At 41.7% G+C, this 14,010-nt stretch overlaps 1 protein-coding gene across 1 annotated transcript; it reads left to right on the forward strand.

Moving 5' to 3' along the window:
• Positions 1-679: 679 nt before the first annotated feature.
• On the forward strand, positions 680-11,975 carry HRG (histidine rich glycoprotein; the record flags this gene model as incomplete). Its single annotated transcript, XM_082055295.1, has 7 exons — positions 680-877; positions 4,352-4,459; positions 5,417-5,504; positions 6,026-6,192; positions 7,941-8,057; positions 9,486-9,572; positions 10,221-11,975. The coding sequence occupies 7 exons, from the start codon at positions 680-682 to the stop codon at positions 11,973-11,975; spliced, it is 2,520 nt and encodes an 839-aa protein (XP_081911421.1).
• Positions 11,976-14,010: the final 2,035 nt, after the last annotated feature.

Raw genomic sequence — 14,010 nt, forward strand, 5'->3', positions numbered from 1 at the left:
AGCATGAAGCCAGTCAGTGCCATTCTGTGTACCAGTCTGAAATGACGGAAAGCTGGTAGAAGTCTGCTCTAAATTTTCTGGAGCTGGAAGGGTAGCAGGTACTCACACAGAAGCTACAAACCACCAGCTGGCGAGTGCACCTTGAGCTACATCCCTTTTCCAAATCTGAGTGACCTCCTTGTTTCCCTCTCGCTAATTCTGTGCCAGGAAAGGATCTGCAAAAACAAGGCTATAGATATAGCCATCACTTGACTACAAATATTTCATCATATTTTCAGTTCAGCTGTTTTTACAATAAACAGAAAACCAAGATTTTATAATACCTGCATACATAAACCGGACCTTCTTAACGCCAGGCTCAGCAGCACTGTTAGAAGCAAAGTATTTTTCGTAGTAATCCACTATTGCACAATGCCTGCCTAAAGTGTCACAAACACAATCCCTTTGATGGGTAGTCCAGAGGGTATTACTACTTTTCTCAAAATCTGCTCAATCACTATATAATCATTTACTTGTTGTTTGCAAAAGTTAATCCAGGGTCAAGGCAACAACACTCAAATATGTATAAAACCATGCCCTTTCAGCATTCATTTATAACTTTGGTGGGCTACTCTGATTTAAAAGCAGACTACTGGCTTTACCAGGGCATGGGCAGACGTGACCTAGCACTGCAAACAAAATGCTGCTTCTAGCTTCAGCTTTTTTTCTAACACTGCTGCAGGGCTCTAATGCCCAAAACAAAACAAGCGTTACACCTGCAGACTGCAATACCATTGAAACAGATGCAGGAGTGGCCTTGGATTTGGTCAACAGACATCGCAGAGATGGCTATGTTTTTGGTTTATTCCGTGTTGCTGATGCACACAAGCTACACATCGTAAGTATCGATTTAAAGGCTGATTTACAGAAGACTGTGATCTTAAAATATGAGCCAGATCATTAAAAGTTTATGTTTATTGCTTTTAACAGAGCAATGTTGATGTAATTCAGTGAATCAGCTCTGATTTACACTATCACAGTGTTCATTTGTGCATGATTTATTGTATGTAAGCTTAACTTTGATCAACGCTGAATGCCCTCTGCTCCCCTGGCCAACTGGATGTCAGCGTAAGGGATGCTCTGAACACCTGTATACAACGGCAGAAATTAATCTGTCCCATCTGTTGTCAGGTCTCAGATGTTACGTTGAAAATTTATAGTTGTAGTGTTTCTTTACACTGCAAACGTCCAACATTAATTAGGTCAATGTACCCTGCAAGATCGGTATATTGTTATTCTCTTTATTTTGGAGATAGCTGGATAACTGTAAGGAAGGGAAAAAGGCAGATGAAGCCAAAGGAGATGAAAATGCCGCTCTGCAGAAGAGGGGAAGGACTGGATAGAGAATCTGTATCAGTCATTTCCTATTTCCTTGAGAGGATAAATAAGCCTTTCTCAATGATTGCTTAAATGCAAAAGCAAATCAATAGCAGAAAAAAGCAATAGAATACCAGATTTCTTTAGCTAGGAGATTAAAGAGACCAAGGACATGCAGATGTACTAATGCGCCTGGCTACCTTTTAGCTGCTTGGCTGTGAAGCTAGAATCCAAGCAAACATGCATAGTTTAAGAAGTGTATTGTACATCTCAGTATGGCAATGGAAAAAAACAGACTAGTTTTTGATGGAACTGCTTAAGACTGCCTGTTAGGATAAGAAAAAGCTCAGAAAGTGACCCAAAGCCCTGATTCCTACAGGTCTTCGGGTATATCTTCAAAAAAAGCTGATGGGTGATTTTGGTTTTCATAGACAAGGCTGTGGCAAGTGATACTATTCAGTTTTATGCAATAGCCAGGTAGTTAAAGAGCTCACCTAGGAATCAATCACTCTTCTTCAGCATTAAGAGGTTCAAACCCCCAAGTCTCCCCTGCTTGAAGAACGCTGCTGCCACGCAGTATGTGTGTGCCACCCCTGTGAAGTGCAGCCCCTGGGCACTAAGACATGAAACATTCATTGGATGTATGAGAAAAAAAAATCATTATTTCTAAAAAGAAAAATCTCAATGTTTCTACATTTTAACCGATTACTGACTATATAAACTATAGAACCACGACTTGGAATATGGACCAGAACAGAGGGTTCATACTTCCAGACGAACACAACAACCTCTAGACTACCATGCTGATGGTTTGCTTTGTACCCTTACCTAATTTTGCTGTCTTTGAAGACCAGGCCACAGCTTCAACCACCACACTGAGTCTATAAGAGCAGAAAAGAGTCTTCTGTCTATCTTCCTGCTAAAGAATTCTCCCTGGAAGGTCTCTGTACCTTCTCAGACCCAAAGCCACCAGGTGTGGTCTCCTGCACACTGACCATGTACACTATTGTTCAAGCAGTTATGCTGGCTCCACTGCCAAGATGACATAAAAAAATACTAATTAAAAAACAAAAATCAAGTCTATTACATCAACCCCCTTAGAAACCTGAGCAGCAATCCCCAGCAGCCAGATCGCTACTGGGTTTAAATGGATGTTCTAGAAGTGTAAGATACTCAAGTGTTCACACTAGAACAGCTCTGGGCTTGTGCTGTGCAGAACTCTGGTGCCCAAGATTCTTTTAAAACAACCAAGCAAGCACCATGTTGGTTTTTGGTTTTGTTTGTTTCCCAAGAACTATCCAGCAGACAAACAGAGGAATTTTCTACTACATATTTGGATGCAGACCTTTAATTTCACCAAAGCTCTGCTTTAGGTTTTATTGACTCCAAATGCATTTTGCTGAATAAAATTAATATTTGCCAGGGATGAACTGGCTTCTTTAGCATTTCACAAGTTTGGATGACAAAGTGAATACATCTATTAATTCCAGTTTTAGAGGGCTGCTAGTGAATAGTACATTTTACAAGAGACATCTTACCTATCTTACCTTTCCATTCAGTGCAATTTCATAAATACAAATTAGAAAAAAAGTCTTTCTCACCATCTCTGTTCTATTCTCTGTCTGCATTTTACTAACACTTTGTCTAGCAGCTTGAAATTATTGAGATATATAAAACAAAACAGAAAGAGTAACTCCCCCTAAGCAGAGAATAATCATGTGGGTAGTGGGCAGGATGGGTGTCCAGGACAACTAGATTGTTTTCCTGGTTCTACTATTCAACAACATGTGCTCTTGTGCAAATCACACAGCCCCTGTTTTAAAATCGAGATAATGTTAAGACATGCGCCTAGTACAAAACTAATGTCTAACATGACACTGTTGGACACTCACTAATAAAAATATTACATTAGAATGCAATAATTCTTTTCCAAGGTCTCATCTGTACAAAAACACTCTGAAAAAGGAACACAAATGGATAAAATTCCATAAAGCCTGAGGACATTTATTCACAGTGAAGGGATTTGCATAATTTTATCTAAATGACAAAATAAAATACATCTGTTTTCATTCTGCATTTTCATACAGGGGTTGCATGAAGTTTAAATAATCCACCTCAAACGCAAATTGAGATTCATCTTCCTGCAAATAAATACAAAACTGTTTCTATGGGCCGCAGATAATTCTTAACACCACACCCCACTACACTGGTAGCCAAATTCAAATTCTGATTCTCCATCCTACTTACTCAGGAGACAGAACATACTAGAAAAATTCCAGAGCTTAGGCTCCTGACTTTGTAGGGATTATTGCAGCTTTGTTGCATCAAACCCTGAATAAACTGAGCAGGAAGCAAAGTTCTGAAAGAGTCTGGTCAATAAAATAATTTGAAATGGATGTAGCTATAGAATTTTATATATGTATATAATGTATATAATGTTTAAATGTAGCTAGACAACTGATTTCCTAACAGACCAATATCTTTTATGTGAAAATCAGAAAGAGGTAATGGCAACTTTTTAACATTGGCATTTTCCCTACTTGAAATGTGCCGGGTTAGCAACAGACTCTTTGCATAGATTTCCAACAACTGGATAAGAGGCAACAGCTGTGAGTTGCGGGAAAGGAAATTCAGACTAGATATAAGGCCAGAGTTAAAAAACAAACAAACAAACAAAAAAACCCAAGCAAACATGAAATAAGTGGTTAACTACCGGAATAGCCCAGAGAGGATGTGGAACTTGTATCTTGGTGATACCCAGAACTGAGCTGGATCTCACTTTGAAGTTGGCTTTGCCTTGAGCAAGTGGCTGGAGAAGACGACCTCCAAAAGTCCCTTCCAGCCTAAACCCTTTCTATGCTTCTCAGCTCAGAAAAACCTTAATAAGGAACTGAGAAACCTACATTAAAGACTAAACATATCTACTTCCAAAAAAAGTTTCTTTCAGACCAAACTTCTTGTATAGAAACTCTCTTTATCTGCACTTTTCTTCCAGGGAAATTCCTCAGTCCTCTACTTAACTTTGGATGTGTTGGAAACAGAATGCCCTGTGTTATCCAGAAGACACTGGGAGTCCTGTGAATACGGTGAAATCTATTCCACGGCAAGTAATGGCACTCGGGCAGAATCTTATGTCAATAATGCATTAAGCTGATCTTCATCTGAACTGCCCAGAAATTCCTGTGTCACAAAATCTCTAAGTGAGGAATAGGCTTCAATATGGCTAACTGTAACATAAAATCTCTTGAATTCTAGAGTTGTTAAACATAAGCTAAAGGTTTAAAAAAGGGTTGACTCCTTAAATAAGTGCAGCATTATTTAACTAGCTGTGTCAAAGGGGCTATACTCCACTGTTGGTAGCAGTACTGATGTTTTAAGAATAATTCGCTGACAACTAAAGTGCACTACAAATTATTTTTAAGCATGTTCCTAGCATATTAGCCAGAAATACCAGTGTTACATTTTGTCAGTTTTCTGTCATAACATTTGTGCTGTGACAGTGTGACATATTGGTAGTGTCAGTACAGATGTGATATGTAGCAACACTCATCCTCTATTGTTGCAGTCCAGTGATGCAGTCTGGGATGAGAACTACCAGCCTAAAACTTCATTTAAATAGGAGAGAGGTGATACTACCACACGGGACAGAGCAGGAAGGCCCTGAGGAGGGAAGAGAAGGCATTTACTCCTTTTATTAAGTTGGGGAATTATGAAGTTGATAAAGATTTATGTAACCTTGAGTATCTCTGACATCCTAACTTCTCCTGCTAGCTAGTATTATCTTACTGTAAGTAAGTATTAGAATGACTGAGAAGGCTGGTTTAGTTTTCCATTGTCTACTCACTCATACAAACTTAGAATTAAAATAAAGGTAGAGGGAGATCCCATTGTACCTGGACACAAATTTTGCGTGATAGCAGAACAAACATTCATTAATGACCACATCTGTTATTCTTAGAAGTACTGTACATTAAAAGGAGGCATAAGTTCTATGATCACCTACATCCAATTAAATCCAGTGAAAATAACATCATAATCACTTATTCTTTTTTCCTCTCAGGACTTTGGGCAATGTAAGATTATCACATATACAAGCCAGCTGCTGAAGAAACCTCAACTATATGGATTTAATTGTACATTGAGTCCAGGTAAAATAAGCACTGTTGTATGCCAAGGCATAGCTCAAACCAGCCTTAGTACCAAATTACATGTCTGTGCATTGCTAGTGTATGGTAACTGTAATAGATTCATTCATCTGCTTGCAATTCTTCTTTTAGATAATTCAAATGGAATGTTAAGAATGAGTAATAGAATTAAGGTTACTCTACTTCTATAAACACACTTTATTAATGTCAGATGGTATCACCATTTCAGTCCACCAAAACATGATAATGAATATCAGAAAAAAAGTAAAATTGCAAAGAATGCCTGGTTAGGGTGGTAAGATCCTAAAGTGGAGCTAAAAGATTTATAAAAACATTCATTTTCACAGGTTTTCTTTTTTTCATGTTACAGGATAAACCCATATTTGTGGAGTGAGAGATAGGTATTTCGCTTCCAAGGAAACGCTTGCATTTCAGTTTCTCATTATGAGTTCATATAAAGGCACACATGCTCTCCCAAGAGTATTACTATCCATTGCAATATCAGTAACTCTGTGTTTTCACAGTTCCTCCTGATTTATTAGAGTGCAAAGATTGTCCTGTGAAAGTTGAAGTCTTAGAAGTCACTGAGCAGCATAAAAATATTGCTGCAAAGGCCCTGAAGAAATTCAACAGTGAGAGTAACCACACAAACTACTTCGATGTGGACAAAGTTGAAAAGATTTTAAAGATGGTAAGTGGCATTTTGTCCTAGAATTACTTAAAATTGTCAATATTCAATATTTGGAGCAGCTCCAAAACCATGGGGCTGCAACTTAGACTCTTTTAGGATCAGAACTATTGCTTGTCACCTTTCGGCATAAAGTGCTTAAAATTGAAGGTCCTACTTCTGCAAAGATTTCTTATCAACTTTCATTTAGGCATGTGAAAGCAAAAGGATTTCTCATCTGTTAAAAACTATGGCAGTGTGATGGCATACAAAACGTCAGAGCCTTCTTTACATGCATATTTTTATTTTGAACACCTGTTTACCTATCATAATATAACATACAAGAGTTTATTTACTACTGACCAGAGTTCTTAAAGATCTACAGTCATGTGTATTCTATTTGCACAGTCATACGTCCTGTCAACTGAAATCAGATTATTTTTTACTGTTATAATATCAAGCACAGGGGTACAACACCAAGTGGAACACATTCAGCATCATTTTCAGTCTGTGCTGCAGAGCAAAGCAGCACTGAGAGCTCTGAGTGACAGAAGGTAAATATGTATCTTTGCTGAACCTCTTGAAGAACTACTGGCTCTGGTAAATAACTCCTACATCTCTGAGTAATGTGGACATACAGACTTATCCTTTGGGTGATTTGAAGTATAGCTCTCACATCCCCACAATTTCCTGCTGGTAGATACTGGAGACCTTCACTTAAACAGCACAGGATCACTCTGCCAACACACGTCAGCTCAGGACACCTCTGTAACGAGGTCCCACAGCCCCTACTACAATCATTGTTGATCTTGGAAACTGCCTAAATTACAGCATGCCAACCCCAACTTCTTGCAGCTTTTAATACCACTCAGAAACCGGGCAGTGTTCTGCTCCGTAGTCCCATGCAGGATATGTCCCTACTCCCATTTAGCCCATGGCTGTTTTCAGGTTGCCTGGATTCATGGATTTCTGCTTTGTCTTCACACTTCTCTGTCTTTAGCTACACTGGCAATTTAGATTGTACCACTGGATTCCAACAGACTGCATAATGCTTAGAAACTATGAATTACGATTAAAAAATGTAAAGCATGTGCACCCACTTTTAACCAATTTAGTTAAACTAGTGAAACTTATGTGCACACACTTGCTATGGACGCCTTCCATACAGACTTGAAATAAACTGGTACTAGAGTTGGAAATTAAAATGAAATATCTCCTTATGGATTCTAATAGGACTACAAAGGCTTTCTCCAAAGGCTTATGGAGTAATGTCTTATCTGTGTTTAATGCCACTGGCAACAGAGTAAGCACCAATCTCACACCAACTGGCAGAATTTCATGCCAAATTCACATCAGCGCTGTAGCACTATGCACCCCCATTGCCAGAACGGGGTGGGTGCCATCCAGTAGGTCTCTCTTTCCACAGGAGCAGCAGTTCAGTTTTGGGAGAAGGCTCTAAGGATGCTATTTTCTAAAAGCACAAGCTGAAAAAGTAACAGGTTTTATAACACACACATACTAGATGAAGAAATAAATCAACTATTGCTGGAATTCAGAAATGAGTGAGGCGAGTAAGGTATGAATTATCTAATCTATTTTCCTTACTGAATACATGTATATGTATGAATATTTGAATAGCACAGGTAATGAAAGCATGAGGTAGACAGGATTTTGACAACAATATGAAGTATGGTTGCTTTTAAAATTACAAGACTTCTGTTTTTTTTTTAATACACCTAGTTACCACTTCTTGTTTGCCCTCTTGGTTTCAGACTGCCTCACGTGAAGGTCACATTTTAGGATTCTCTATAAAAGAGACCAACTGTTCCAAATCCGCACAGCAAGCAGAGCCGGCATTGCAGTGTGATTTTCTGGATGACTGGCAAGCTGTAAGTAAAGTTTTAGAACAAGAACTGATAGAATGGGCGGCACCAGAAAGATCTTCCCACAGTATTTCCAAGTGTTTTTTATAAGCATGCACCCAAACTCAAAAATGAAAAAACTGGCATGTCCATGTCCAGATCCTAATGTCACAGCTGCTCCTTTTTATTGTACAAGGAGCCAATCTGAACTCTCAAATCTAAATATAACTGGAGTCTGACATATTACAGACCTAGAGCTGAGCTTTTCAGTTTGGATCTAGCTTTTGCCTTCAAATTGTGGACATTTCCTAGTAAATAATGCAGGCTATTGTCACAGAAACTTTTACATTAACATGACTCATAGATTTTAAACAAAATACATGTATTATGTCATCCCACTGAATCCAGGGGGAGTAGAATAATTCAGGCTTGTCTACAGATTCCTATCAAAGCACTTTCCTCAACCCACCTTCCCATTACAATAATAGTCTACACCAAAGAAAAAACTAGGCACGATCATAATTTCAGAATAAATTATTACTCAGAAAGGAAATTGAAGGAATGAAATAAAAATATGGGGAAAATAAATCATGTAGAACTTTATGTGCATACATTTTCTTCTCTGGCTCTTATTACTCCAGAAGAGTGGAAAAGGTTGTGCATGAACTCGTAGCAGAGCCAGAAGTTCACTAGAATGAAGCACAAACCAGATAGCTAGAGGTTTTGAATTCTGTTCTCAATGCTGCCACCGCAGTTGTATGTGTGTAAAATGCTATTAACATGTGTAATCATTGACTGTAATAGGCTACTAATGTCCCAAACATATATCAAAATAAAGCATCCACTACAGGGAGCACACACAGAACCCCTTACCTGAGTTCTGTGCTCTTCACATGAGCAATTCCACACACAACAACTAGACAGCAAGTGAAAGTCACAGCAAAGAGGATGCTAAGGGAAGTAATGCTAAAAGATTAGAATGAATTACTTTTCAAAAAATAAATATGGAAGAAAGCTTTACCTTGAGCTTTGGTTGAAACAGCATAGCTACACAATGTCTGTTGATGAGGACGTTGACCAAAATTTCAGAATAGCCCAATCTGAACAGAAATAAAAACAGTCACCCCCAGGGTACTTGTTTTGGAGACATCAGTAGCCGACCAATTTCTTACAGATATCAAAACATAAGTAAGATGGACAGTAGCAGCCCTCTAGATGCACATGGCAAAGACGTCTTCACAGTCAAAAACACTCAAAAATGGCATCTATTTTAATAATTATTAATCACTGGCAGGTATCACTGGTCAGAAAACTCAGGATCCAGCTAAGTTATGTAAACGTACTGAGACATCAAGTGAACTAGCCTCGCTTGAAAGTGTTGAACCTTCAGTAGGCTCGATTATCTCCATCACAAGAGCCAACACGTGCATTGTTGTTTTGTTTTCTTTTGCTTAGTATGTGGGATTCTGCAAGGCAAGAGTCATCAGTGATGCAGAGGAACCTGACGGAACAGATATCAGCTGTGAACTCTACAGTCCCTGGGTATGTCCTCACTTACTGAAATGTCTCTGGCTGTATCGGCACACAGGTGACAGCAACCCCACTTAGTCCAGGCGGACAGATAATTGCAACAGTTGTCTGTGTCCCTTTATTAGCGCCTGAGTGTGATGCAGCATGTCAGGCCAGACTGGCTTTTGACTGCTACATCAATCGGAGGATGAATTAGAATTGAGCTGTCCCCACTACTCCTTCCAAGGGTGTCTTCTTTCGGTCCAACCATACTCCTTAGTTAAAGTGAGCAGAGACTGGCAAACAAGTTTACAGGAATTTCAGAAAGCAAGAGGAAGGGAGATGACCTTTATCATATTTGGTATTCCAGTTTCTACTACAACAATTACTCCAGTGTGGGTTTTATGTTGTTTTGATCCATCACAAATTTTGCTCAGCTTGTTGTATAATTTCATTTTGTTATGGTGTAGTATTTCCATATTATTTTCAGTAATTTGGCATTTTATCATCTACTCCTTCTATCTTGAAAAACAAACAAACAAACACACAGGTGGTTTTTCCTTACAGGTCACTAGAAATGTAAATGCAAACCTACTAACTCCCACCTCTCTTTCTCACCACTTGCTTCTGTCCTATTAGTATCTCACTTAACACTTCCTCCCCTGGTGTCTTTATAAACAGCAGCATGACTATGGGAAAAGATGCAGACACCCAGCTCCAGGACAGCCATGCAAACAACCCCATCCCCATCATCATTTTGGTCACAAACATCGTCACAGACATCATCACAAGCATGGATGTCCACCCTCTTCTCAATCCAGACCTGAAGATCCTGAGCATAACCATAGTTTCAACAAACAACATCAAGACAGCCATGAAGGACCTGCTCCTCCTCCCCACCACAGTGGACCACCTCATCACTTTCACCCTCCACACCATTGTCCTCCACCTCACCACTTTCACCCTCCACACCATTGTCCTCCACCTCACCACTTTCACCCTCCACCTCCTCCCCATTGTGGTCCACATCACCATCCTCCTCCTCCCCCTCCTCCTCCTCCCCATGATGGAACACATCCTCCTCCCCAAGAGGAACCACAACATCCTCCTTCTGTTCCTCCTCCCCATGATGAGCCACATCATCACCCTCCTCCTTCCCAAGAGGAATCACATCATCTCCCTTCCCCTCCTCTTGATGATGATCAACATAGTCCTCCTCTTGGTCCTCATCATGGACCACACTGTCCTCCTCCTCATCATGGACCACATCACCACCATCCTCCTCCCCACCATGAACCACACGGGCCTCCTCGCCCTCCTCATGGACCACATCAACACTTTCACCCACCACACCATTGTCCTCCACCTCCTCCCCATTGTGGTCCACACCACCATCCTCCTCCTCCTCCCCATGATGGAACACATCCTCCTCCCCAAGAGGAACCACAACATCCCCCTTCTGCTCCTCCTCCCCATGATGAGCCGCATGATCCTCCTCCTTCCCAAGAGGAATTGCATCATCTCCCTTCCCCTCCTCCTGAAGATGATCAACATAGTCCTCCTCTTGGTCCGCATCATGGACCACACTGCCCTCCGGCCCCTCATGGACCACATCACCACCATCCTCCTCCTCCTCACGGACCACATCACCACCATCCTCCTCCCCATCATGGACCATGTGGGCCTCCTCGCCCTCCTCATGGACCACATCAACACTTTCACCCACCACACCATTGTCCTCCACCTCCTCCCCATTGTGGTCCACACCACCATCCTCCTCCTCCTCCCCATGATGGAACACATCCTCCTCCCCAAGAGGAACCACAACATCCCCCTTCTGCTCCTCCTCCCCCTCCTCATGGACCACATCATCACCATACTCCTCCCCACTGTGGCCCACACTGGCCTCCCCATCATGGACATTACCACCATCCTCCTCCCCATCATGGACCACATCATCACCATCCTCCTCCCCATCATGGACCACATCACCACCATCCTCCTCCCCATTGTGGACCACATCACCACCATCCTCCTCCCCACTGTGGACCACATCACCCTCCTCCTCCAGGACACCGTTCCCATCTCTACCACCTCTACTACAGACATCACCGCAACAAGACAAGAATATCGGGAAAATGCTTTCCCTTCCAAATAAGAGGAGCTGTCTATCGCATTCCAGTTCTAAACCAGCAAGATCCTCTCCCGCCTCCCACTGCAAACTTTCCTGAGCTATCCCAAAGCATCCCTCACTCTGCCAGCACTGGTGAAGATATTCCCTTCCTTGGCTCAAATCTAAAGGAGATGGCAGAAGCTCTGGGTTTTCCAGATCACCACATGCAATCAAAGTCATGCCCAGGAAAGCCCAGACTCACTTTTCCGAAAATTTTGCCCTTATTTCCACATAGCTCCATGGCAGAAGATTCTCCTATATAACCTCAGAGAAAGATGTCCTTGGCTTTAGAGCTGCAGGGCTAATGACAGTTGTACAACGAATGAAAACAGGACATGGAGAAGAGGAAAAAGTGCACAGTTTCTGGAGAGGAAAAGCACTGAAAATAATGATTAAAACAAGTATTTTGATTTGTCTCTTGATCATAGCTATCTCAGACTCTTCTGTACCTGAAAGGCTCAAAATTCTGAGTCCCTCAGATAATGTGAATGGGTACAAGTCTCCCCAGCAAACAATGTTGCTTTAGTTCTAACAAAAAGGAAAATTCCCTAATAGTGAAAACTACCTTCTAAAATCTTTCATGTTCTCATAATGCATAATTGTAAGGTACTTCTCTGAGGAAATCTGACCTAGAGGAAATCTAATGACCTTCCGTAAAAAATGATCCCTGGCATTACATTCATGCTTTATAGAGATTTAAAGAAAATAAAAATATGTAAGGCTTTTTCTTGACACAGTTGTCAAAGTTTTGTCTCTTTTGTCACTATGGATGTTCAACTGCACAGTAAATGTCCATGAGGCTTACTCTGGCATAAATTGATTAACGGTGGCTGAGTTACCACCATTATCTAGAAAAGGTTTGAGACTAGTTAATGACTTGTAGCATAACACTGCAGGGTGGCCTGCACAGGTACTTCCATTGCTACAGCTGCTGGTGGTGATATACCAGAAATACTGCAGTCAGGGACAGCCCTTTTCAAATAGTTCATAATTGCTCTCAGGGGATCAGGAAAGCAGATGCATGTAATAAGTCTTTCATGTAAATGTTTTCTTTATCACTGAACCTTCCTCACTGGAAGTTGCACAGCCAGCAACTAAGCACCACACAGCTGCTCACTCACTCCCCCGCGGTAGGATGGGGAAGAGAATCAGAAGAGTAATAGTGAGAAAACTGGTAGGTTGAGATAAAGACAGTTATATAGGTAAAGCAAAAGCTGTGCACACAAGTAAAACAAAACAAGGAATTCATTCTCTGCTTCCCATGGCCAGGCAGGTGTTCAGCCATCCCCAGGAAAGCTGGGCTGAGGGGAAGAAACCAGAGAGTCATGGTCAATGGGGCAGAGTTCAGTTGGAGGCCTGTATCTAGTGCAGTGCCTCAGGGGTCAGTACTGGGGCTGGTATTATTCAATGTATTCATCAACAATTTGGACGAGGGAATAGAGTGTACTATCAGCAAGTTTGCTGATGACACCAAGCTGGGAGGAGTGACTGACACGCCAGAGGCTGTGCTGCCGTCCAGAGACCTGGACAAGCTGTAGAGTTGGGCGGGGAGAAATTTAATGAAATACAACAAGGGAAAGTGTAGAGTCTTGTATCTGGGCAGGAACAACCCCGGGTTCCAGTATAAGTTGGGGAATGACCTATTAGAGAGCAGTGTGGGGGAAAGGGACCTGGGGCTCCTGGTGGACAGCAGGATGACCATGAGCCAGCACTGTGTCCTTGTGGCCAGGAAGGCCAATGGTACCTGGGGTGTATTAGAAGGGGGGTGGTTAGTAGGTCGAGAGAGGTTCTCCTGCCCATCTACTCTGCCCTGGTGAGACCACACCTGGAATATTGTGTCCAGTTCTGGGTCCCTCAGTTCCAGAAGGACAGGGAACTGCTGGAGAGAGTCCAGCACAGGGAAACAAAGATGATTAAGGGAGTGGAGCACCTCCCTTATGAGGAAAGGCTGAGGAGCTGGGGCTCTTTAGCTTGGAGAACAGGAGACTGAGGGGTGACCTCATTAATGTTTACAAATGTATAAAGGGTGAGTGTCACAAGGATGGAGCCAGGCTCTTCTCGGTGACAACCAAAGATAGGACAAGGGGTAATGGGTTCAAACTGGAACACAAGAGGTTCCACTTAAATTTGAGAAGAAACTTCTTCTCAGTGAGGGTGACAGAACATTGGAACAGGCTGCCCAGGGAGGTTGTGGAGTCTCCTTCTCTGGAGACATTCAAAACCCACCTGGACACCTTCCTGTGTAACCTCATCTAGGTGTTCCTGCTCCGGCAGGGGGATTGGACTGGATGATCTTTG

The sequence above is a fragment of the Streptopelia decaocto genome, assembly GCF_964273445.1.
Source record: "Streptopelia decaocto genome assembly, chromosome: 6".
Taxonomy (NCBI): domain Eukaryota; kingdom Metazoa; phylum Chordata; class Aves; order Columbiformes; family Columbidae; genus Streptopelia; species Streptopelia decaocto.